The sequence below is a fragment of the Candoia aspera genome, chromosome 8 (assembly GCF_035149785.1).
Source record: "Candoia aspera isolate rCanAsp1 chromosome 8, rCanAsp1.hap2, whole genome shotgun sequence".
Taxonomy (NCBI): Eukaryota; Metazoa; Chordata; class Lepidosauria; order Squamata; family Boidae; genus Candoia; species Candoia aspera.
In genome coordinates this window covers 17179615-17202888 of record NC_086160.1, presented here as the reverse complement: position 1 = coordinate 17202888, position 23274 = coordinate 17179615, and the positions used below count along the sequence as shown (strand labels likewise).

General features: G+C 44.3%; 1 protein-coding gene across 1 annotated transcript in view; it reads right to left on the bottom strand.

Moving 5' to 3' along the window:
- PDGFRA (platelet derived growth factor receptor alpha) overlaps positions 1-21819 on the bottom strand; it is a 55332-nt gene extending 33513 nt beyond the window's left edge. Inside the window, exons 1-5 of the mRNA XM_063310553.1 lie at positions 21625-21819; positions 7921-7981; positions 6487-6801; positions 2340-2606; positions 437-567 (exon numbers count right to left, since the gene is read on the bottom strand). Of these exons, the coding sequence (XP_063166623.1) occupies positions 437-567; positions 2340-2606; positions 6487-6801; positions 7921-7969 (762 nt within the window). The 5' untranslated portion in view covers positions 7970-7981; positions 21625-21819. The remainder of the gene's footprint in view (positions 1-436; positions 568-2339; positions 2607-6486; positions 6802-7920; positions 7982-21624) is intronic.
- Positions 21820-23274: the final 1455 nt, after the last annotated feature.

Here is a 23274-nt window from a genome sequence, read left to right as displayed (position 1 = left end):
TGTTTAATTATGCAGGTTGGGGAATATGAAGTCCAAACCTTTTGGGAGAGACCTGGGTACAGAAGGCTGCTTTTGATTATGAATTTGAAGACATTTGTAAATAATCATACTCTTTCATCAACACAAGTGTAACATGTGAGCAACTATACAAAAACCATTGTTGTTGTATTATATTTTCCAGGTTTGTGGAAGTATTATTACTTTCCTGTCCCACTTCCTGTCAAACTCATATGTTACTCATCTCCCCCATAACATCTTGCAAAGCTCTGCATGCTTGCTAACTATTAATCTTGACTGTTGACCAAGCAAATGCAATTAACAATTGGACTTTCTTCCAAATGTCTTTATCCCAACATTTTCTTTTAAAAATAAGGAATTAAAGCCTCACCCACTGTATTCTCCAGTCATTTAGTCAACAACAAAAAGGGATATTTACCGCTTTCCCTGGATAATTCCACTCCAAGTTCACCACTTCATTATCCAAGACCACACAAGTAACAGTAATGGTTTCTCCTGTTTTATACACAGTCTTGAGGGACTCAATTTCAACATGAAGGTATGATGGAGCTGGAAGAGGATTAAACATCTTTAGGAAATAATATGCGTAGAACATACGTTCTTTATTTTTCTCTGTATATTAAGGAGAACATCAACCATAAATAAGTGTGGGAAGAAATTTATCAAAATAAACCATAGTACTTTCAAAATATGTCATTCACAGGGCTGACTCAAGACATTTTGCTTCTTGAGGTGAAAGAAGAGATGGTGTTCAGCATCCCATTCTACATAATTAAACTTACATTTGAATCTTAAGAAGGATGAAACAGCGTTCTCTTTTGCATTCAAAAGCAGAAATCTAGCTGCAGATGTAGAATAGGACACACTGTTGCCTCAGTTATTCTCCTGGCACCTGCTGCCTGAAGTGTCCTGCTCAATCTGCCTGACAGTAGGGAATGCACAATCTTTTCCAGATAAAATTCCATAAGAAACATGTTGCAATATGTTTCTTATGGAAACTTATTGCATATAGGATAGGCAGAGGGGGAATGGCCTTTGTCAAAGTGGGAGTGGTTAACATAAACTAAATTTACCAATAAATTGTTCTCTGAACACAATCAGGTTTGTTAAAGACTTGCATTTGAACAATAAATTCAGTGTACTGTAGTTAATATTAACCTGGAGCATGAGGCTTGGTATGATATGTGAACCAAGCTTCTTTGATGAGTTTATAGGTCAATGTATTGTACAAACATAGAAAATGAATTAATTCAGTAACCAGGTTCAGTGGGTTGTGTGATAACCTTTCTTACTGTTTTTGATGGCTTTTGTTGATATTATGGTTTATCTGACAAGATTTCTATTGAGATTTTTGTATACCACCCAGAATCATGAAATTGGGGCAAAATAACAATTACATTCATAAGCAATAAATAACGCTGTCCTTGTCCCTCTCATTTAAAAATTGATTGATTCCCCCTCCCCAAAGATGTTCAAAATAAATTATTTACCCAATCTATCTTGAAACTGTTAAATTCTCCAGTACAACATCATTTTCATTTGTACGAGCTGTCTGAATGATCACTGAGTTCTAACTATGCCAACTATAGCATCTAATGAATGTTTGTCAGGCACATTCAGAAATTAGGAAAAATGGAAATTGGGGATTAGGAAGAAAGGAAGGATCTGCGCCTGTAGTAAGACTGGAAAGCAGTAGGGAGGAAAACTCACAGGCATGAGAGAAGGTTAGGGAAATCTTGATGCCACACCCAAGGTTTTAGGAAGGGCTGGCTGTGGTCTGTGGGTCTCTGGTAGCCCTAATCACATGGCTAATCCTACCATTAGACCAGAGATGAACTATTTATGCCTCACAGACCACATGACAGAAGACTTTTTTCTTGTTGGGCTTTAATTGGTAGACAGGACTGGAACCAACTAGGCAAGTTCAAAGAATTTCAAGACTTTTGATAAGTACCTTTTATTGAAGTAAAGTTAGAAATCCATAACTAAAGAATTCCAATGGCCACAGTATTTCAAGTACAAGGCCTTTCTATAAAATAAATATTCAAACCTTTTTGCACCTCTTTCTCTTCCTCGCCCTACATAACAGGCTGCTCAGCCTCTCTTTTGCACAGAAGTTCCCATTTCCATCTGTATTTTGGGGGGGGGGGCTAACAGTTGTTTTCCTCGGACCATGTGAAAACTAACTCTCACATTTCCAATCTGTACTGATATGATGACCATATCTTTGACTAGAAGCAATTAGATCCTTTCCACAGGGCATTTAAGAGACTCAAGATTGTTATTTATCCATTTCAGTTAAAAAGCACATAGAGCTGTACCTTTGTAAACATAGATGAAAAATTCACCAGACTCGAATTCTACTGCTTTGACAGTGGTCTTGCAAATATAGGACCCTGAAGAGAAGTTTCCGATGAAGCCGAGCCTATTGTCATAAGAGGCATATGGGACTTTTCCTTCACTGTTCATTAGAGTGACTTGAGCTTTAGGATCAGTTGTGCGACATGGGATAATTGAAGAATTGTCTTCCTCACTGACAACAATGAACAAATCTTCCGGGGAGGTTGGAACAAAGGGAACAGCTGGATCTGTTGAGAAGGAGATACTCTGATGTATCAATAGGGTTAGAGGAATATATATTTATGTTAATAGATTCAGTCTGAAGTCTGCATTCCATGTGTCTAAATATGGGTTATTCCATTTGGGCCTTCTCTTACCCAGACAAGCTGATGCCACCCAAAACACACTGCTATTTTCCAAGGTCTTTGAAACATAGCCAGGAGAACGTAGGTGTCACAGCCAGGTGGATCTATTCAAGGCCACATGACTTGCTCCACATGACTTGTCATGTAGATCCAGGGCTGTTGCAAGAGGCAAAGCAGCAAACAGCTTTGTTTCCGCAACCCCAACAAATTAAGGTGGGTACTACTGAAGGGTGGTCAAGTTATTTTAACTACTGCAGGAAGAAACTTCAAAGATTCTTCTCTTGTTCCTTCCTTAGAGATACTAAAATTAGTAAATGAAACACTGGTGATTCAGGACCCTTTCATGACACCCAAAATCTTCTGCTCAAGGTTCTGTATTAGATCTTTACTGGAGGAGGAGGAGGAGCTTTCCTGGGAGAGAAAGGTCAAAGTGAGATGCTCAGCAACTCCATATACTGGGGTATGTTTGCATATGCATCTGTTTGGGGCTATTGATAAACATAACACAGATAACATACATCATATATACATCATTTTAAGTCAGCAGTCCTCAATATATTTGAAAATAGGTGAGCTTCACTGAACACAATGGGACTGAATTGTGAGAATACTGATGTACAGAACCATCTTGTCAAATGGTAGGCATCTCTGCTGCTAAACTGTTCACTTATATTAATGAAATGGGACCTTATCCAGAGGGCTGGAGGTAGGGTACAATAGAACCTATCTCCAAAAAAAGAGATGCATATAAAATGCAATAACCAGGTTTGGAAGGCACCACTGGGGAAAAGTGCAATAGATCAAGTCATGATAAAGTTGTACACAAACAGAAGATTAAAAATTATGTCTGATGAGACACATTCCTGGGCAAAGTTGAATTTATGCTTTAATAAAGACTACATTTCTTTCTTATCAATAATATTTTCTGTCACTTGGTGAATCTGGCTAACATGATATATATAATACAAAAGCATTTTTAAACTCAAATAATAGCTCCCATAAATCCCATAAAACTCTTTTTGTTCCATTCTATGTTCTGTGAGGTATCCATTAGTCTGTTCCTGAAGATAGGAGTCATTTAAATGACTTTCATTGGAGTTTAAAAATGCTTTTGTATGTTATATACATTCTCAATAGTTGCTCTCCATGGGCACCATAGAAGAATACCCCATCTGGACTCGATTTCTGGATTGGCCTCCTTTACAGTAGAATCCAGAAATTGTGGCATTTTAAGAAGAAAAGAAGTGAGCAACTGGACAAGGCAGGTGGAAAGGATCTAAATTTAGAAAAATCTAAATTCAGCAATTGTTGATATTTTGAATTCAAGGTTTCAGAAATCATGTGGAAGTTTATTTTGCTTTTCCAGAGGAGCATTGAAAATGTTATAAAATTCAAATTCCCACATAAATCTAATCCTGAAAAATATCAGTTTCTTCTGTTTTTCTTCTAAGAACAATTTTCCAGCCACATTGGCAAAAATGGTTGCAAAATGTATGCTTAAACGCATGTTACTATTTGCATAAATACACTTTTTTTGCTAGTTATGAACCTTGGGAACAAGGAGATGGTTGATCTCCAAGGTCCTCTTAATCAGTGCAACTTTCTGCCAAATGTGTCATCACATGGTGTCATCAACATCCTTTTTATGGTCTCAGGAAGGGGAACCAAAAATTGCACGCACACCCTTTTTTTTTGCATTAAGGGTATGGACTTTATTATTCATCCACTGCTTCAGTCTGGATGAACTCCAGATTTACAGATACTAATAACAACAGTAAAGCAACATTCCAGCAATTGATTAAAACTAACATAAAATGAATATATTGTAGGTACTAATAATTCCAGAGCCTTTTGGAACAGCTTGATTTTTACCAGCTTCCAGAAGGCCATGAGAATCAGGACCATCCTCACCTTGGTGAACAGACTGTTCCACAGAAGGAGAGCTCACAGAGAACACCCAGTGTTGGCTCCCTCCTATCACAATTAGAAGACGGGGTCCCTTAATAAAGACACATGGATCATGCAGGCAAAATCTACCTGGGAGAGGCAGTCTGTTAGATATCCAAGCCCTGAGCCATACTGAATTTAGAATATAGTGTCCAGGACCTCGAACTGTACTCAGAAACACAGTGGTAACCAAAGCAGCTCTCGTAACAGCAGTGTAATGAGGTAATACTGTGACTGGCCAGTGAGCATGCCAGCCATTGCATTCTGACCATCTGAAGTTTCTGAGTGATCTTCAGCAGTAGTCCGGTGTGGAATGAATTTTAGTAATCTAACCAAGAGATGACAAAGGCATGATTCTGTCCTTAGCACATTCTGTTCCAGGTAAGGCTCAACTGCACGCCAGCTAAAGCTTCTATCTGCTCTTCCACCTACTCCTTTAGTACAAGATGGGTATCCTGGAAGATCCCAGACTGTGAGCCTATGGGAGCACAACCCAACTGATAATCAAAGTTGGAAACTTGGAACAGTCATGGAATCTGAATTAACAGCAATTCTGTCTTGTTTGGGTTGAGTATGAACCTGTTTTTCCCCCATGCAGACCTTGACAGCCTCCAGGATTTCTACTATGTCTCTCATTGGCCCCAGGATGAAGATATACAGCTGGATATCATCAGTATATTGATGGTACCTCATTCTAAACTGACAGATAACTTCTCCTTTCCTTCTCACAGCCTCCTGGTTTCTAGCCCAGCACCTTAACCACTAGACCAAACTGAGAATGTACCTGGCACTATTTTCTTCCCCAAGAACCCCCAGATGTTCATTAGAAAGAGGACAAAATTAATTAATGCTGTACAGCTGCAGCATTTAAAAAGTGAGATCTTACCCAAATTTTGCTCTATTACATTTCTATTTGGGTCAGAATTAGTCACAGTATCTTTTTTTCCACTGCAGGATTTGTGCATCTATGTAAAGGTTGGTGATTCCAGTTAGGGAAGAAATGGCATTCTAACTTTAAAATCAAAAGGCAAATTTAAAAATCTAGTTTTGATAATGTTACTACTGTATAATACCTTCTTGTAAAAGGTGTATCTGCTGCAAAATTGGGATGTGTGATAGGGGAAAAAGAGGTCCAGAACTCAGCCAACAAAAGAATGTGTGAGACCCTGTAACTATCACTCACATATAGCAGCATATGAACTTGCATTCCATAAATGAATGCGTTTGCTTTCCTCCCGAAGAGATTTTGATAGCTCCTATTTCTCCCATTCCCCAACTTTCTGCTTTGGAACTGATTTAGTACGTGGACTTTAAAAGCTTTCTGCTTTTAATAAAGAAAATGGCTTCCACCTGTGCTTTCAAAATTCTTTGAGAAAATAATACCTTCCTATAGAGATAGACTGTTCATAATGAAAAAAACCACCCACCCCTCATTTTCATTGGAATAATAAAGAATGAAATAATTTAAAGCTTGCCTGTCTGCCAGCTAATTCTATAATCCACTGAGAATGTTTCAAACAAGGGATCAATCATGCCTGTGGTCAAATAAAACTGCCAAAGTACAATTATTTTATTAAGCCATGGTACAAAAGCAGTATGGATTTTAGATTGGTGCCCTGCAATTAAAAGGACCAAGCCTTAGACATTTTAGCTGGTTCTGTCAATCAGTAATGATTGATTGATTGATGTTGATTATGTATTCAATTGCTCTAAGTCACAGGCATCCAACAGAAGCTGCAAAAACACCACACTTGTCTCTCTAACCGAAAGCCTTCTTGGTGACCTGCCAGAGATAGGATGAACTCAATCAACTCACCTGGCACATAGACGTAGATCTCTCTCCCCTCAACCTCCCCATCTTCTTCTTGAGAATGATTATAATAACAAATGTATAATCCAGTGAGAGAAGCCGAAGCGTTTGCCACTTCAAGGACAGTCACAAAAAGGCCACTGTTGTTCTCTTCATTTCTGATGATTATAGAATGGTTGCCTTCTGGGACTGGATGCTGCCAGCTCACTTCACTGTCTCCAGAACATTTCAGAGTGAAGGGGGCATTCAGCTGCACAACCATTTCCTCTTCATTTGGAAGAATAATGGGAAGCAAAGACTGGCAAGAGATTATGCATGACCCTATGAAAATAAAGCATGATGTGTTACCAGGAAGAACAAGTTTAACCTCAACTTCTCAAGGAAGTGACGATCAGCTCCTTTGGACCATTTCAAGCACTACCTCTCTAAAAGAAATCAACAGGAACACTACCAGCAAGAAAAGGGAAGGAAGTTAAATATCCTTCCAAGATAAAGGCTTCTGGAATCTGTTCAGGTTAGAGAAAATTTTCAATATTTGCTTGCTGCAATTACAAGTAGTTCAGAAGCATTCACAAGCAACATAGTAAATACATTTCTTTGGGAGCACTTTATACATTTGGGAAGCTTGGCTTTTCTGTCCATCTAAACTTTGTTTTTATTATATTGTTCCTAATAGTTTTTGTATAAGTCAAGCCCAGGGTGGTAAATGATAATCATTTGTTTCAATAAACAAAAAATAAAAAGAGAAGTTTTGAAATTTAGTGTTATTTTGTGCAAAGTCCGTCTCCCGATGCTGCAAGTTTCAAACTGAATGTGGCAGTAGCACATTTCTCATATTGAAGAGATGGTCAGGTCCTCCCCAGAACCCAAGGAACCTACTGTGCACTCTCTATGAGTTGAGAGCCTGCCAAAGAAATCAATACATATTTTACCCCAGGCCAAACTTAGCTATTAGCTTCACCTTTCTCTAAAGTTCCTGGTGGAGCTTTTCCAGCCCTGGCCAGGAAAATGTATGAAATTCCTATCTTGTTGTCTTTGAGTCTGAGTGGGACATGCTTAACATTCTTGAAGATCTGCACCCATAATCTCCCTTCTGGGAAGAGAAATAATAGATGCATCATGATAAAAATCAAAGCAGCTTTTTTCACGCAATGTCCATAGATAAATACATTTCTGATGCTGTTTCTGTGATCAGAATCACTGTACAAGAAAGAGAGCAAAATGAATTGAATGTTTCCTCAAGCAATAGACTAGAACCCTGGAATGGGACAGCTCTCACAATTCCCCACTGACTGGAGGTGCTGGCAACTGAGATCTAAAGTATCTGGAGGAAGCATCAGCCTGCCTACTCCAGGTTTAAGCCGGGTAGGGTATAACCAAAGAGACTATCTTGACAAATGCTGAACCTGGCAAAAATCTTTAATTGAAGATAAATCTTACCTGCAAGGAGGTAACCCAAGATCAAGAATTCTTTTCGGAAAGGACCCATAGTAAAGGTCAACTGAAAACAGAACATAAAATAAGAAAATAATGATTGCATAGAAAACGCATATGACACATCTGCAATACATGTTAGTATGCTGAAAATATCTATTAATGATCTTAATTATTCTCGGCTGCCAAAATGACAAGTAATCCTGTATACCTTAAACTCTGGCCTGTTCACCTTTATATTCAGATCTATAGTATGTATCCCAAGAGCCAGGTTGATGTAGTGGTTAAAGCACCAGAGCCAGCTGGGTGACCTTGGTCCAGCCACTGTCTCTCAGCTCTAGGAAGGAGGCGATGGCAGACCACTTCCAAAATCTTGCCAAGAAAACTGCAGGGGCTCGTCCAGGCAATCACCAGGAGTCAAGGCTAACTCAAAGGTGCACACACACACATAATAAGTATCCCAGGTATTATGTTCGCATGAGGATCCTGTGTTTCAGAATACCACTTAAATTCATCACACATAAAATGACTACTACTGCAAATGCTCTTAAAGGTGTAGAAAACAACACCCTGCATGATGAATCAGATAACAAGTTACCTTGGATACCATGGCCATTAATTCAGCATCATCAATAGTATGGTGCAAAGGTCTTACAAATTCCAAACATCAGTGTCTGAATCAAAATCTTAAGGGAAAAGAGGTTATATGCAGCTCTAGAAGTCATCAGTAGTGTGAAGTAGGAAAAGAATAAAAAGGGGGAAAGATTCTGAGATCTTGATTAGCCTGTCTCAAAATTAGCACCATTTGGTGATACTCTTCTCCAGATGTCCTTTGTTAGTAACGAAGACCTTAACCTCAAGATACAGGAATTTCTTGTAAAAATAGATAAAAATAAATACCACCTATGCTTTGACCTAGTTTAGTTCAGTGGTGAAAATCTAGGGTGAAACAAGAAGTAGCACTTACAAGAAGTAACATTTCTAAACCTCTGCACACAAAGCTGAGATTAATCTTGAAAGAAGGAAGACAAATGGCATGCAGAATTTAAAAGTTGGCAGAAGACAAACATCCATCATTGAGAAGGCTAAAGTCTACATCAAATCTTAAGGTTCTACTACAATAATAATTAAGCATTTAGTTTGTTCAAAACTCTTCACATACATAGTCATATTTTTAATTTTATTGGGATAGCAGCTGGTAAAGTGAAAATTAAACCAGCCCTGCCTAAACACTGTAGCCCTGCCAGGTATTTATTTGTTTGCTTTTAATTTACATGGTTTCCTTCAAAGGCTTTTGATCTGCATCTAATTTGACTCTGAGAGGTTCATTTAACACTCTCTAATGCATCAATTGCATTAACAGATTTAAAACTCTACTTTTTTATTAAAAGAAGCCACTCAATCAGCTTTCAGATAAAATATTTTCCACTTTGAAGTCTGAATTTCAGATATGTAATTTCTGTTCAAAATATGAATTTTGGTAGGTCCCATTAAAAATAAACCCTCACTTTTAACTTTGCACTTTGCCAGACAAGAACTGCATACATGAAATATGAACTGATATGGAAATTTGCATGGGAGACATAAATCCTAGCATTAATATGAAAGCCAGTTTGGTCTAGCAGTTAAGGCAATGGCTAGAAACTAGAAGTCTGTGAGTTTTAGTCCTGCCTTAGGCATGAAAGCTGGCTGGGTGACCTTGGGCCAGTCCCTCTCTCTCAGCCCAACTCACCTCACAGGGTTGTTGTTGTGGAGAAAATAGGAGGAGGAAGGAGTATTAGGTATGTTCACCGCCTTGAGTTATTTATAAAAATAATAAAGGCTGGATAGAAAATAAATTAAAAAAATTTAAAAATATATCTCTTCCATGTCAGAAATGGTACTTAGGTTGGGCTACACACCACAGTTCAGTTTCTTTACAAATGCAGACATTCTGTTACGCAGACTTCCCCAACCAGGTGCCCCCCAGCTTCAGGCTGGCTTGAAATTTTGAGAGTTGCGCTGTAGTTGAATGTCCCAGAAGCCCATCAGGTAGGGAAGGCTGATGTTGCAGACTGGTTATCTTGTAGCAATGCATTTGCATTATGGGAATGAAGTCAAAGGTCAGCCTTTACAAATGGGGTGGGTAGGCAGCAGCATGTTTGCAGGGTGTGGTCAAAAAAAGTGAAGATGGCAGCCACAGCAGTGCGATGAAGGCACTGCCCCTCTCCCCATTCCTGAAGGCAAAAAGATCCCACTTAATATGCCCACATTCTTAAATGCGATCAAGTCATTCTTGGACCCCAGTTGATGACACTTTGCTAAATATCACAATTCCTAGGGACCTCAGCAGTCAACCAAGGTAACAGATGGCTTAGAAGCAATGTGGTAGCACAGTTGCAAAAAGTTAAGGAACATGGCCTTTCAACTGAAAACTCAGTACACCTCTCCTTATAGCTACGTCCTAGTGAAAAGGTGCATTGCTTTAACTCCAGAGGCATCCATGCAAACATTCCTTGTCTTGCATAAGCTCAGAATGCTATAGCCAGTGTAGCAGTCAAATCTTAGGGCTACTGAAGCTTATTTCTTAGTATAGGAATGGACAGAACATCTGTTAGATCTCTGTGTGTTTTGCAACAGATCATCATCCTTTTCTGACTTCTACTTGTTTAAGAATACCAACAAGCCAAGGTCTATTCTATCCCTCTCGCACGCCCACTAAATTATATTGAGGAAATGGAAATAGTCTGCAGTTACTGAGTGTCCACTTTTCTATGGACACTGTAAGGATTGTGACCTGAGTCCCCAGTATTCAGCAAGCAGATACCAATGTGGTCAGCCACCCTTGGCAATCTTCCATGCTCCACAGCTATCTAGTTTATTACTTTATATAATTTATATACACAACACAGCCTCAAGCCTCATAATTTTGGACCATACATTGATCTCTCTCTGGGACACCCCTTGGTAAATAAATAAAAATGGTGGGTATGCAGGCAGGTTTGCAGGGTATGGTAAAAAAAAAAGGTAAAGATGGAAAGCACTGCCTGTTTTTTATGTGCAACACAGTGTAGAAAACATCCCAAGGAAGCTAAAGGGGGTAACAGGGAGCATTTTCTACAAAATATGTGGGTTCACAGTTTTTAAATGGTACCAGGCTATGGTTGGTGAATCTTTAGCTGCTAGAAAAAACAATGAGATTTTGCAGTTCTGAAGGTTCCTTTGCCTAGTCTTGGGAAATATATTTAGGATCCATTGCCATTCTACTTTTTACAGTATCATATGCAAGGGAAATCTTGCATGTTCCAAGCATGCATCTATAGAACTGCTGCCTATGTTTTTATGTAAATGCCCACCAAACCTGTTTGTTTTTAAGGGCTGGGAATTCTGGCATTTTTACTCTCACGAGCACCAGGTTGAGAAATCTGCGCTAAAGTACGCACTGTTACCATCTGTGGGAAACAAGTTTTAGCTGATGTAGCAGCATGGACAGACCATAATCTGTGGGCCATACTGTCTTGTGAAGTTAAAAGCAGAGCAATCTGGAGTCTTAAATTGGTCTATAGCAGGACCAGAAGGAGTGATTTACTGACTAGTGGCTGGCAGGACCTCAACTGGGCTGGCTTTTTATAAGTGGGGAATGAATCACTAGCCCCATTCCACCACCAGGCCTGACAAACGATTAGCAAACAGGCACCAGCACAGCAACTTCAGAAACTCAGCAGATGGCATTCTTGCAGAAACAAGTCATTTGCCTTGGTTTTTCAATTAGCAATAATAGCCATGTGTTTATGTAAGTGCCTCCCACTGATAACAGGCTCTTGGACATCAAAGCCATCTTCCCTTCCAGCCTTCTTCTTCACCCCTTTGCCCCCTTTTTATCACAGTTCTATCCTGTATTTTTTTTCTAGATAAAGAATCCTCAGTGCATACGTCTTTCAAGAATTCCTGTACTCATCTTTGATTTGTCGGCCTCAAATGTTTCTAGCTGCTGCTGCCCTCTATAATTGCAGGCTGGACTTCATGTTTTCTTAACAGGAAGAATTCAGTGAAACTTACGCAGGTCAGTGCCTTAAGAATCCCAAAGTCATCTTTAAAAAGAACAAATAAAAAGAAGCAGAGGTTGGATGAAAATGGGAAAGCAGGCTGGATAATTAAAAAGAAAGAGATGTCCCTGGGTTCTATGATAGAAAGCAAGCAGGAATGAAGTCTGCCCAGAGTCCCCCTTTCTTGGGGGAGATGGGCGGTAATAGAAGTTTGATTGATTGATTGGATAGATAACCCTCTATTTCTGATCTTCAGTCTGTCAGTACAATACATGGTGCTATGAACTTGCAAGGGAAATTCATCAATAAGTTGGCAATTTATACACATTTTAAAAAGAGAAAGAAGCAGGACAAGAGTAAATTGGAGCAAAAGGGGACTTTAATTGGTGAAATCTTGAGCAGCCCAGGTTGCAACATTCAGTTGTTGATCCCATTTGTTTAAAATGCATCAATATTTGGAATACCTGTTCAGATGCCATATTTGGGGGGAAAGGGGACAACCAGATTTCCACAAATAAGTGAATTTATAGGGAGAGGGAAAATTACTAGGATGGAATAAGAGCTTTCAAACAGTGATTTTTGATGGGCCCGGTTCTGTTCAGTGGGATTTACTTTGTTTTACTTTGTTTATTCTCTTTTGCATGTCAGTATCATATTTGCCTCAAATAGCTAAGAGCAGCGTTTCTCAACCTTGGCAACTTTAAGATGGGTGGACTTCAAGATGGCTGGGGAATTCTGGGAGTTGAAGTCCACCCATCTTAAAGTTGCCAAGGTTGAGAAACGCTGGCTTAGGGTGACTGAGATCATTTAGTCCTAATCAAATTAACTGATGTATTTGTCCTTCTGGTAATCATTATAATGATACTGTAAAATAGCAAAAACAGATACTTCCTAATCAATGTTTTTCTTCTTCAAACCATTCTATAACATATAATTATATTTCTTATTGGTTCTATTCACTATGGGTTGTCCAGGAAGCTTAAAGTTGATCTGCCATCTGCCAAGTCTTGTTAAAGAAGAATAAAACTGGGTGGTGGGGCAACAGTATCTTAGTATTAACATTGAAAAAATAATAACTCCACAGTGGTCACATTGTAATTTCTTAGAAGAGAAACCATATCTTCTCTTATGCATTTATCTTATTTATTTATCCAATTTGTCACCGCCCATCTCCTCTGAACGGAGGGACTCTGGGAGGTTTACAGCATAAAACAATAACTATACAATAAAATTCCAATATAAAATATAGACTAAAACAATTTTTAAAACTACCAAATATAATAAAATCCTGATGGCTATGGTCTCATTCAATCCTTGTGTAGGAGGGGCACTTCAGGGCACTAGCCAACCCCAAGTATGATTATTCTCCTCCCTGCCCCAAGCCTGATGGCAGAGCCAGGTCTTCAATTCCCTCCGGAAGGCTAGGAGCGATGGGGCTAATCTCACCTCTGGGGGCAAGATGTTCCAAAGGGCGGGAGCCCAGAGAAGGCCCACCTCCTGGGCCCCACCAGATGGAATTCTCTTGCAGACGGGGTCCGCAGCATGCCCTCTCTGCATGACCGGGTGGGACAGGCTGATGAAGCGGGGAAGAGGCGGTCCCTCAGGTAACCTATAACTTATGCACTTATATTCCCAAAGAAATACTTATTCACAAGTGAACTGCTGCCATCATCCAAATATCCATAGGATTGCTCGCTATGCAACCTTTTTTGAAAGGAAGCCCCATCGAACTCAACGGGACTTTCTTCTAAGCTGAACAAAGAATTGGGCACTCAAAAGTATTAATGATTGTTTTCTCTCAGGAGGATGCATCAGTTATAGGAACCTAATCTCTTTAACTCATGATTAAATCTATATACTACTACAACTATCATTTATTTATTTATTATTCAAATTTTGCTACCGCCCATCTCCCCCAAAAGAGGGAGTCTGTCTGTTTGTTTGTAACCTTTAACTGGGTGAAATGGTGCATCATAGGACAACAATTTTTGAACCAAGGTGCCTCCAGTGGGCTTACATGCAGATACATATCCAAAATCTGGGACCCATGACTCCCAAAGAATAGCAATTTAGCAAATTTTTATAAAACATTTTATGACTTAAAAATTATCATAAAACATTTTATGACATAATACAAAATGTCATAAAACATTTCCTGTGGTTAGCTCCTGATGTTTGACTGGGCTATACAGTTCAACATTAGCTACTTTCAAGGCAGATACATCTCTGAATATCTCCCTGAATTTTTAAGAACTGTTCCAGTGAACATAGTGCATTAGAAGCTCTGCCATCATTGAAGGCATTGAGGAATCTGGTAAGGAAATATCTCTGAAATGATGACCCAACAGGTCATGGGTTGTCTAGTTATATCTATTTGCTGTCTTCTAATAGCAACATTGAGGGACGCGGTGGCACTGCGGGTTAAACCGCTGAGCTGCTGAGCTTGCCGATCAGAAGGTCGGCGGTTCGAAACCGTGTGATGGGGTGAACTCCCATTGCTAGTCTCAGCTCCTGCCAACCTAGCAGTTTGAAAACATGCAAATGTGAGTAGATTAATAGGTACCGCTTCGGCAGGCAGGTAACGGCGTTCCGTGTAGTCATGCCAGCCACATGACCACGGAAGTGTCTACGGACAAACGCCGGCTCTTTGGCTTTGAAATGGAGATGAGCACCGCCCCCTAGAGTCAGACACAACTGGACTTGATGTCAAGGGAAACCTTTACCTTTACCTAATAGCAACATGATCGATGTGATGGATTATTAGTCAGAAAAATTGACTTGGGAAGTGGGGAGAAAGAACAGAATAAAGTTGAGGATGATAGGTGGGTACAAAAAAGCACATGGGAAAATAAACTGTATTTTTCCTTCCCAATGGTACCACCCTTCTATCCATCCTCTAGAATTTTATCAAGAAGATCTCTTGTTATACATAGCTTTCCCATCCCCCAATTTGATATGCATGCATTTATTCCAACAGATGGCAGTGTTGAACCACACAAACGCAGGACATTACTAACTGAAAGTTTTGTCTAGAGGTAGCAGTCAGTTTTTGAGTGGATCCAGACTACCTAAACAACATCTGCTAGAAAACTGCAATTTTAAAATGGAAATCATTCATATTTCTGTGTGGCTCAATCCTGCAGCCCTAGAACAACCCTGGTATAATGACGATTTAAGAGAAAACTTTTTTTTCATTTTCTGTTGTGTAACAGCAATATGGTCCACCTTTGCAGGGACTGAAATGTTTACTGTAGTTCATAGTATGTTAATAAACTGATCCTCCCAGGGAAAAAGGTTTTATGGAAGCCTAGTAAAAAAACAGAAAATAGTGTTAAAGAAAGCTGTGTGCTTTGCAAGCTTAATTCAGCCATATGGACAAGGCCTTTGCAGATTTCAGTGCCATGGGCTCTTTTCCTTTACAAAGTTCCACCCAAAAACAAAAACACCCTGGGAGAATTTGCAGTTTAGTTTTGGAAGAATCTGCAGCTTGTAGTAGCTTTCCAAGACAGAGAAGCAAACATACAATACTTGTTTTGCTAGAAACATTTTAAAATAGGAATCGCTCAAGGCTGTTAAACCCAGAGTGAGTTACTGAACAAAATATACCATATGGGTTTAAGACTTAGTTTTTTCTTGAGTTAGTGGACATCAATTGTCCTTCTTAGTCTGCCACCCCCTGCAATATTTCACTTGCTGGAGGCTATGCCTGACAAGGAAATGTTGAATGGGCAGGCGTGAAAAAAATAAATCCTTCTCTCCTGCCTACTTCCTTCAATGCCCCATTGCAAGGAATCCTTGGGTGCAGAGCTCTGTAAGTGCACAAGCTGATTACCAGAGCAAATGAGAGCAGTTCTGAGTTACACATCAGCTTTCAAGCTTTCCACCTGAAGTTGAACTGCACGGAGCATGGGTGTGACGTGCAGCATTGAAACTTCCTGAGGAAAGAATAGATTTTTTTATGCACAAAGTTGCTCTCCTGCTTTTTAAATCATCCTTGAACATGAAGCATCTAGCCAGCCTTGGCGGAGTTTGAAAAAGCTAAGCAGAATAAACACTTGTAATACTTGGATTAGAGACTACAGGAAATCCCAGGTCTGTAAACTAGATGGGATTTTTTGTTTTTACATCCCTGTCTAGCTTTTAAAAGAGACTTGCCCATAACACAGGGACTTTGGGGGAGGGGAGCAATTGCCCTGCAACTCACACATGTAAGAATCCATATCTGAAGTACTGTACAATTTGGTATCTAAAATGATTAGATGGATGAATAATATTCATTCGAGGCAGCAAAACTAACTCATTGAAGTATAATTAATGGCAAGAAATATTGCGCTATTACAGGTTCCCCCACATTTCTAATTAGTGAGTTACTGACTTTTATGTCCTCAAAACAACAAAGAGGAAAAAAATGCATTGAAGAAGGAAGCAATGGGAAGAAAGTGGGTAGGAGAGATGCACTTCAGTGAAAATGTCCTTGGGCCTCTCAAAGACTTACATATAACATCAGCTAGCTTTGATTAGTGTCACTGCATCTGGCCTGCACAAATGCAGACAACCACTAGATGACAGCAAAGAGATACAAGATACAGATTCACTAATGGCAAGGGAACCAGAATTTCAAGTAAGTTAAGTAGCAGTGAAATAGAAATGGAGTTATTTAACCAAACCATCATAATATTTTAGTTATAGCAAACATCCTCCAATGAAGACAGCCTTTCCTAACCTGGTGTTCTGCCAGAGATCTTCCAGAGGTGCTGCACCACTTTGGAAAAAGGGACATTGGGATATATCACAGAGGAAGAAAGAAAGAGAGTTACAGCAGGCTGGAAATTCTGCTGGAATTGACAGTTTAGGCAAGCAGAACGTTATTGTTGTGTGAGCCCCACAGTAAAGCAAAAATATTCCAGAATCAATAGTCAACTTGGCCTGGGAGGAAACCATTTTTATTCAGCCCTGCACACTGCATAGTCAAACCGACAGTAGAAGCAGAATTTGTGTAAAGGTGTGAATATGCACAATGGGTACATTTTTGTTTTATTTCATAGCATATTCAACTTTGTTTCCTTCCCCATTGTTGCCTTCCAGTTAATGGCTGTTTTGTGGCTGGTCAAGATCACCACTACCATCATACTTAAATAAGCAAGCCCCATGGCAGCCATTTTGTGACAGCACCCCTGACATGCTCTCCAAATTCCAAATATTCCCATCCTTTAAAGAGCATGCCTTACTCTGAATTAGGGAATTGACTAGAATTTAGCAAAAGTTCAGGGACTGCAAAATGCCACAGTCCTCCAAATACTTAAGTATTTACAGGAAAAGGCTCCCCAATCTGTACTACAAAAATCCAGAGAACCACAAGATGGCAGCAAAGAGATGCAGAAAACTTTTTATTGCCATCCAGTGGGTGACTACCGTTTTGCAGCCCCAATCTGGTAGCCCTAAATCGATTTTGCAGCAGGCTGGCTGGGGAATTCTGGGAGTTCAAGTTCATACATCTTAAAGTTGCCAAGTTTGGAAAATACTGGTGTAGGGCTTGCTTCTGCTCAAGGTTCCCTGGTGCATGCAGCGTTTAAACGAGATAAATTCACTAAGGCAGCAGTTTTCAAAGTGTGGTCTGGGGACCCCTGGGGGGTCCCCAAGACCCTTTCAAGGGGTCCACAAAGTCAAATAAATATTTTAACATTTCCCACTTTTAATTTCTAATACGGTAAATATTTCTAATATGGTAAAGATATAACCCCCATAAGGCAAAGCTCTTTGGGGTCTTCAACCATTTTTAAGAAGTCCTGAAACCAAAATGTTTGAGAACCACTTGGCTAAGGAAACCTCATGCCGGGATTCTCTTCGACTGTCAGGCGCAATGGACCTGCTATTCATGAAAACCATCACTTGGGGGCGGCAGAGGACCGCGAAGGCGACAGGCTGACCTGACCCAGCAGTTCTCATTTACAAGTCTCTGGCAAGATCCAGATTATCCGCCCCGCCACATCACACAACCATCTCAGCAAACCTCAAGGCATCTAGGTTCCTCCATATCCAGCGCCCTACATTTCTGGCCGCTCAGCAAATCAACGAATCAGCCCCTCTCGCCCACCCCTAATCTGCCAAGGTCTAAGAAGCGGGTGATCCCCAATCTCGGCGGCCCCTATTCCTTGACATCTTTGCCACGAAACCTCCCGGGTCTTTGCTGGCCCGTGCAGGCGTTTACGCCGCGCTCTTCCCCTTGGAGAGGCTCGGAAGGAGAGAAAATTCCCGCAGCGTCAACATGTTTTATTTGAAGAATATGATTATAGTGCCAAGCTAACCACATGCAGTAGTCTCTGCCAGCCCCGTCTCTGCTCAGCGATTTAAATACCGTTATTTTCCATCTCCCTGGGAATCGCCAGGATCCTGCGTCTGCGTAAGCAAAGCAAAGCAAAGCAAACGTGGAGTTTTCTGCCTTGGCCCCTCTGAGCCCAGCACAAACGGGGGCCAAAGGAGAGCGCATTTTATCCTGGGGTCTTTCCAAAGAGCAGCATGGAAGGGTTTCCACGACGCACATTTCTCTTGAAACCATCAGAAGAGTCCAATTCTGTTGTATGGCAGGGTGCAAGATCCTTACGGAGCATTCTTGCTTCCAACTGATGAATCCATTTCCAAATTCCGTCTCTCCCCACCAGCTTGTACTGCGCTTTGCTCCGGTTTCAGGACCAGAGCTAGAGGATTATTCATTCTGAGAGTTGGCTTCCCGCCTTTCAAATATTGAGAGAAGGCAGACTCTCCTACGGCCTGAGTCAATGCAGGCCACACCTCGCAGGCACGACTCTCCTGCCTCGTCCCCGGCATAATCCCGAACAGGACTCAGCCCTCTGTTCGGGTCCACACACTCTTCTGAAACATACTTCCCTTCAGCCATCCTTCGTTGCTCAGGCCTTGGGCTAACTAGATGTGGGTTCACACTACATCATAGCTTCGGAAGATTCTGAACCCATGCCATCCCGGCGCCTAGGCAAAAAGCCACGCATTTCCCAGGCCCTTCACCTCCCAGATTGTTTGCAAAAGGCCTGAGAAACGGTTCCAATGTAAATGTCACAGCGCAGCTATTCTGCCCCCTCTCCCCCCCCGCCCTTTAAATAATGCTCTGTGTCAGGAAAGCACCTTTGAAAAAGCTAGCAAGGATTGCAAATCGAAACACCTGGAAAACTCCCTCCCTCCCACACAACACGCCTGCATATCGCGCCACAACCGCGGGTAGACAACGCTATAGATTGTGCTCACACGCGCCTCCCACGCTCACCCGGGTGCAGGCGCTCCTGGCTCTCGGCTGGAAGAGCTCCGAGCCTTCAGCCCCCGGCGCTGCAGCTCAGCCTTTCTGGAAGGAGGCCAAGGGCCCGCTCAAGGTCTTTTGCCCCAGCAGGAGCTCCGAAGGAAGGCAACGAAGGCGGAAGCGAAGATCCCACACCGCTGGCAGCCCTTTTCGGGGAAGGGGCTCTTTTCAATTCCAGAAAACGGCTAGGTGGGCGGTTCCCCCAGAGGAGGGACACTTAATACACCTGGCTATCCAATCACCGAGTCAAGCTTTCTGAGATCCCGGAGAGCGTAGAGATCCCTCCAGGACGCTTGCTCTAAGGGTGGACTAGATCCCAGGGACCTGCGAAGTTCCCTCCGCTGCAGGTCCAGACACTAATGGGCGTCGTCTGTCGGGGTCAGCTCCATCTCTTGCGGGGGAAGAAGTCCAGAGAGGTATTTGGGCAGCGTCGCCCCACCTCGCGGATCCAGAGAAGACGCGCGTCCCCCCAACGTTGCAGCTCTTTCAAAGCCGGGTCTGGGACGGCCCCATACCAAGATTAGGAGGAAAAGAGTGAATCCATCCGGAGAAGAGGACGTCTCCGCCTGCAAGAGGGCCCTGAAGGGGAGGCTGGTGCCGAGCCTAGACCGACGACGAGGGCGGCAATCTCAGGGGCTGCCCGACTCCCCGCTCTTCTCTCCTCCCCGCTTCCTGCCCTCCGGACACCAGAAGCACTGGTCGTTCGGCCCAGAAGGGCCGCGCAGGCGCTTTGGGAGGGGGCAGCCGGTCCACTCCGGAGCGTCGGCTCGGTGGAGAGTCGCTTCTTGACTCCGCTGGAAGCCCTGCTAACAAGCCCGGGGGCGGTACTCCGGTCACTTCTCGCCGCCCTGCCTCGCTGGACTGGCGGGGGGAGCCCGCGGGAGAGTCAGGAAGGCAGCCCTCGGCCGTCTTCCGACCCGCTCCCGCCTCCCTCCCTCACCCTCCCGCCTTCTGGTTGGGGCTCTTTCGATCTGGATAATCCCGCTCCAAGGCAAACGGCGGGCCCCCATCTAGAGCCGTCCAAGACTTTCCCAAGACGGCGTCGGCAAGGAGGCTGCACCCCAAGAGGCAGCCCTCTGCCTTTTCCCGCAGCAACCACGTCCATTCTCCCATCCCTGCGTCCCTCCAGCTTCCCTGGTGCCCCGACGGGCAGCCCCAGTTCTGGGCGCAAGGCCGGGCTGGGGAGACCCGGGAGGGCGGGGGGGGGGGGCGAGAATGTCTTCGCTGTCCCCAGAAGGTGGGTCTCCCCCGTCTCCGGGACAGGTCGGGTCCCTCTGAGAGCAGGTAGGGCGGAATCTGAAGGGATGGAATGGGGAATGGGCGGGAAAGAAGGCGAAGGAGCAAAGATCGAAATGGGGAGGAGGAGAATTTGACGGGGAAGCGAGAACATTGGACTAAAGGTGTGTGGAGGGAGAGAGAGCAGAAAGGAGGAGGGACAGACTCGGGTTCGAGCAAAGCCCCCTCTTTCTTACCTTTCTTAAGAAGCTCCGAGCGGCAGTTCCCGAATTCCGACCTCCCAGCCCGACGCCTCCTGGACGCCGGCGAGCCCGAGAGGCGGCGCCTTTCCCGTTCGGCGATTCATCCGCCGCGGATTGCCCTCTCGCAAGAGAGACGCTCCGAGGGGCTTCCCTCCAGTTTGGGGCAGGCGCGCAAGCCCTCCTCCCCACACCGTGGCCCGCCCGCCGTCCCCTCCTCCCAGCCCAGCTGCTGGAATGCCGCACCGCGGCCCCTCTGCCAAATCTGGTTGTCATTAGCGCAGCCCGAGCAGGCAGCGGCTTTCCGCCAGCGCCTCAGCCTCCTTTCAGACCCGAGTGAGCTAACGGTCTCCCGGGGAGCGACCCTCGGTTGCAAGCCGAACTCATCTCGCCCGCTGGGCTGCCGGGCGGCGGGACGGGCACAGACGGGCACTGGCGTTCGCTCCGCTGGGCAAGAAAAGCGCGCCCAGCGCGGGTCCGCGGTTCTCTCCCGCAACACCTCGATCGCAGCCTCGGGGCTGCCCCACAACCTTCCCGATCCGCAAGCGCTGGAGGGCAATGCGAGACCCGACTCCCCTGGCAGGAAAAAGGCTCGCGGTTTCACCCTCTCCGGCGGGGACCTCGGGACGAACTCCAGGCTTCCCTGCGTCCTGAGATGGGAAGCCGATTAGCTTGGTAGTGAGCCCTCGAGATCGAAGGAGGGGTTACTTCTGATTAAACCAAAAGAAGACCGGATTGTCAAAACTCGGAGCCGGGGGAAGCCACCGGGCCCTTGTGCCTGGGTCCCGGAGGCTCGTTTTTCTTATCTCTTCCAAAGGCTTTTGCCGGACTCCAACTTCGAAAAATTCCCGACGGAGAGAGAAAGAGAAGCAGAATAAATACATAAAGAGCTCCCTTCCTTTACCTTCCTGAATCTTGGTTAATAATCCGCAACCGCCAAAATAAATGCAATTTTAAAAATCCAACAAGGGAACCCAGGTCTCCCCTCTTCGGTTTTCCTCTCTGCGACGGCCTCAGAAAACGACTCCCGTAACTGATTCAACTCCAGGATCCATCCTGCCCCGACGAATCAACGGTTTCAAGTAAATAGTTGTCAGGAAATGGTCCCCCCACCCATCTCCAGCTCCAGCTCCTCCACAATAAAAGCCTCTCTCGCTGATTTGACGCCTGGGGCCCTCGTGCCAGCCTCTTAAACTGGCGGGGGGTGGTCAGACAAGCCTTCCAAACTTCATCTGGAACGGGGGCGGGGAAGTGTGCGTGCGCTCGTGCGTGTGCGCGGGTGCTGGTGGTGGTGTTGGTGCTGGGTAGAGCTTGACCATATGGCACGGACTGGGGAGGGGAGGGGTCTCTTCCCCTGAAGGGGTGAACTGATTCCTGTCCCCTCCCCCCTTTCCAATTGATCCCAATCTCAGCAATGTCCCCAGAGAGGGACGCTGTCTGCCGCACAGACTTGAGCCCATTGTGGGATCGCGGCTGGGGTGTGTGTGTGTGATTAACATTGCCACCGCTTCACTCGCGGCTGGGCTGGGGGACCTCGGCGTAGAAAGAGAAGCGGGAATGGAACTGACTACTTAACCCCTTTGGGGAGTACTGGGGACTCGGAAAGAGTAGCCTTCCCCCAAGCTGGAGCCCTCTAGGCAGCGTTGCCCTAGAACGCCCAGTCCCTACGCCCACCCCCGGTGGCGCTGATCAGGGCATCTCTGGGAGGCACCGCTTGCGCCAGGTATGGCCGGAAAAAGGAGAAAGGCGCTGTTCTCCCTTGCTTTGCAAAAGAGACCGGCGCATTGTTTTCGGTTTTGCGAACAGTACGGGCGCGACAAACGTTTCCACCGGAAAGAAAGGCGGTGAGGGAAAGGCGGTGAGGATGGACCCCGTACAAGCCTTTCCAGGGTCCAAAGCAGAACTGGCCGGGGAGGCAAGCGCCACCGGGGCTCCGCTTTGGCTTCTGTCCTGGCGGAAGGCGAGCGTTGAGGCTGTGCCCCAGAGGCACTCTAGGAGCCCGCGGGCGCTGCAGTGCAGGAGAGAAGAGAGGGGGACGGGGTTCGGGGTGTGTGGGGAGGCTCAAGGCGATTTAGGTGGGATGCCAGGAGTCAAGAGGGGCTGCTGTTGATTTTCTGTCTAGTTTGTAGGAAATGAGGCATGGAGCGCGCGCAGCTTCTTGGACCTCAGAGCTGTTCAGCTTTGGGGGCCAAGGGGGCACTCGAGCTCCAGGAAAGAAAACAGCTCGACTGCGAGGCGCAGCTGAAACTTCCAGGAGAAGCAGCGAGAGAGCGTAACCCGGGGCCAAGGAGAGATGCGCCCAGTTCGCTTCGGCTACCTTTCGCTCGCCCTTCCGTCCACTTCTTCCCCATCTATAAGAAGGAGCGGGATGCTTAGGATCCTTCACCAGGCGGGGTTCCATTGCTCCCCTGCCGGCGTCTTTGGCCGATCCGTCTGAATGCAACGCCGGGCATTCAGCACAAGCCCGTGAGGCACCCGGAAGCTTTCCGGCGGCGGCAGCGGCGGCAGCTTTTCCTTCGCGCTCCAGATAGGTCGGGAGACGCCCTCTCTCCCC